This window comes from Merops nubicus, unplaced genomic scaffold, assembly GCF_000691845.1.
Source record: "Merops nubicus isolate BGI_N331 unplaced genomic scaffold, ASM69184v1 scaffold43377, whole genome shotgun sequence".
Classification (NCBI taxonomy): domain Eukaryota; kingdom Metazoa; phylum Chordata; class Aves; order Coraciiformes; family Meropidae; genus Merops; species Merops nubicus.
The window spans coordinates 1,138-1,383 of record NW_008620425.1 but is presented as its reverse complement, the minus strand read 5'-3'; the positions used below and the strand labels follow the sequence as shown (position 1 = coordinate 1,383).

The 246-nt window shown below is 58.9% G+C and overlaps 1 protein-coding gene across 1 annotated transcript in view; it reads left to right on the top strand.

The window, feature by feature from the left end:
• Positions 1-246, top strand: part of UBOX5 (U-box domain containing 5) — a gene marked incomplete at both ends in the record, with an annotated part of 1,219 nt that overhangs the window by 271 nt on the left and 702 nt on the right. The window contains 2 exon segments of the mRNA XM_008944105.1: positions 21-243; positions 245-246. The exon segment at positions 245-246 is cut by the window's right edge and continues 702 nt beyond it. Coding sequence (XP_008942353.1) covers positions 21-243; positions 245-246 — 225 coding nt within the window.

The window sequence follows — 246 nt, the reverse complement described above, 5'->3', positions numbered from 1 at the left end:
CCGACCCCCCCGCCCCCCCCCCGTGCCCCCCCCCGCCTCGGACAAAGACACTTTCACTCTGGTGGGCAAAGCTGTCTTAAAAAATCAAAGCAAAGTGACATTTGGCCACAGGGGCTTCAAGCCTAGGCCTCCCTTCCACCAGATGGACAACGTCTTCTCCTACCCGGGCTCAGCCTCTCAAGACCTCTGGAACAAAGGACCCTCCTCTCTCAGCAACGTCTCCCACCTGAAGATCTGCATCACCCA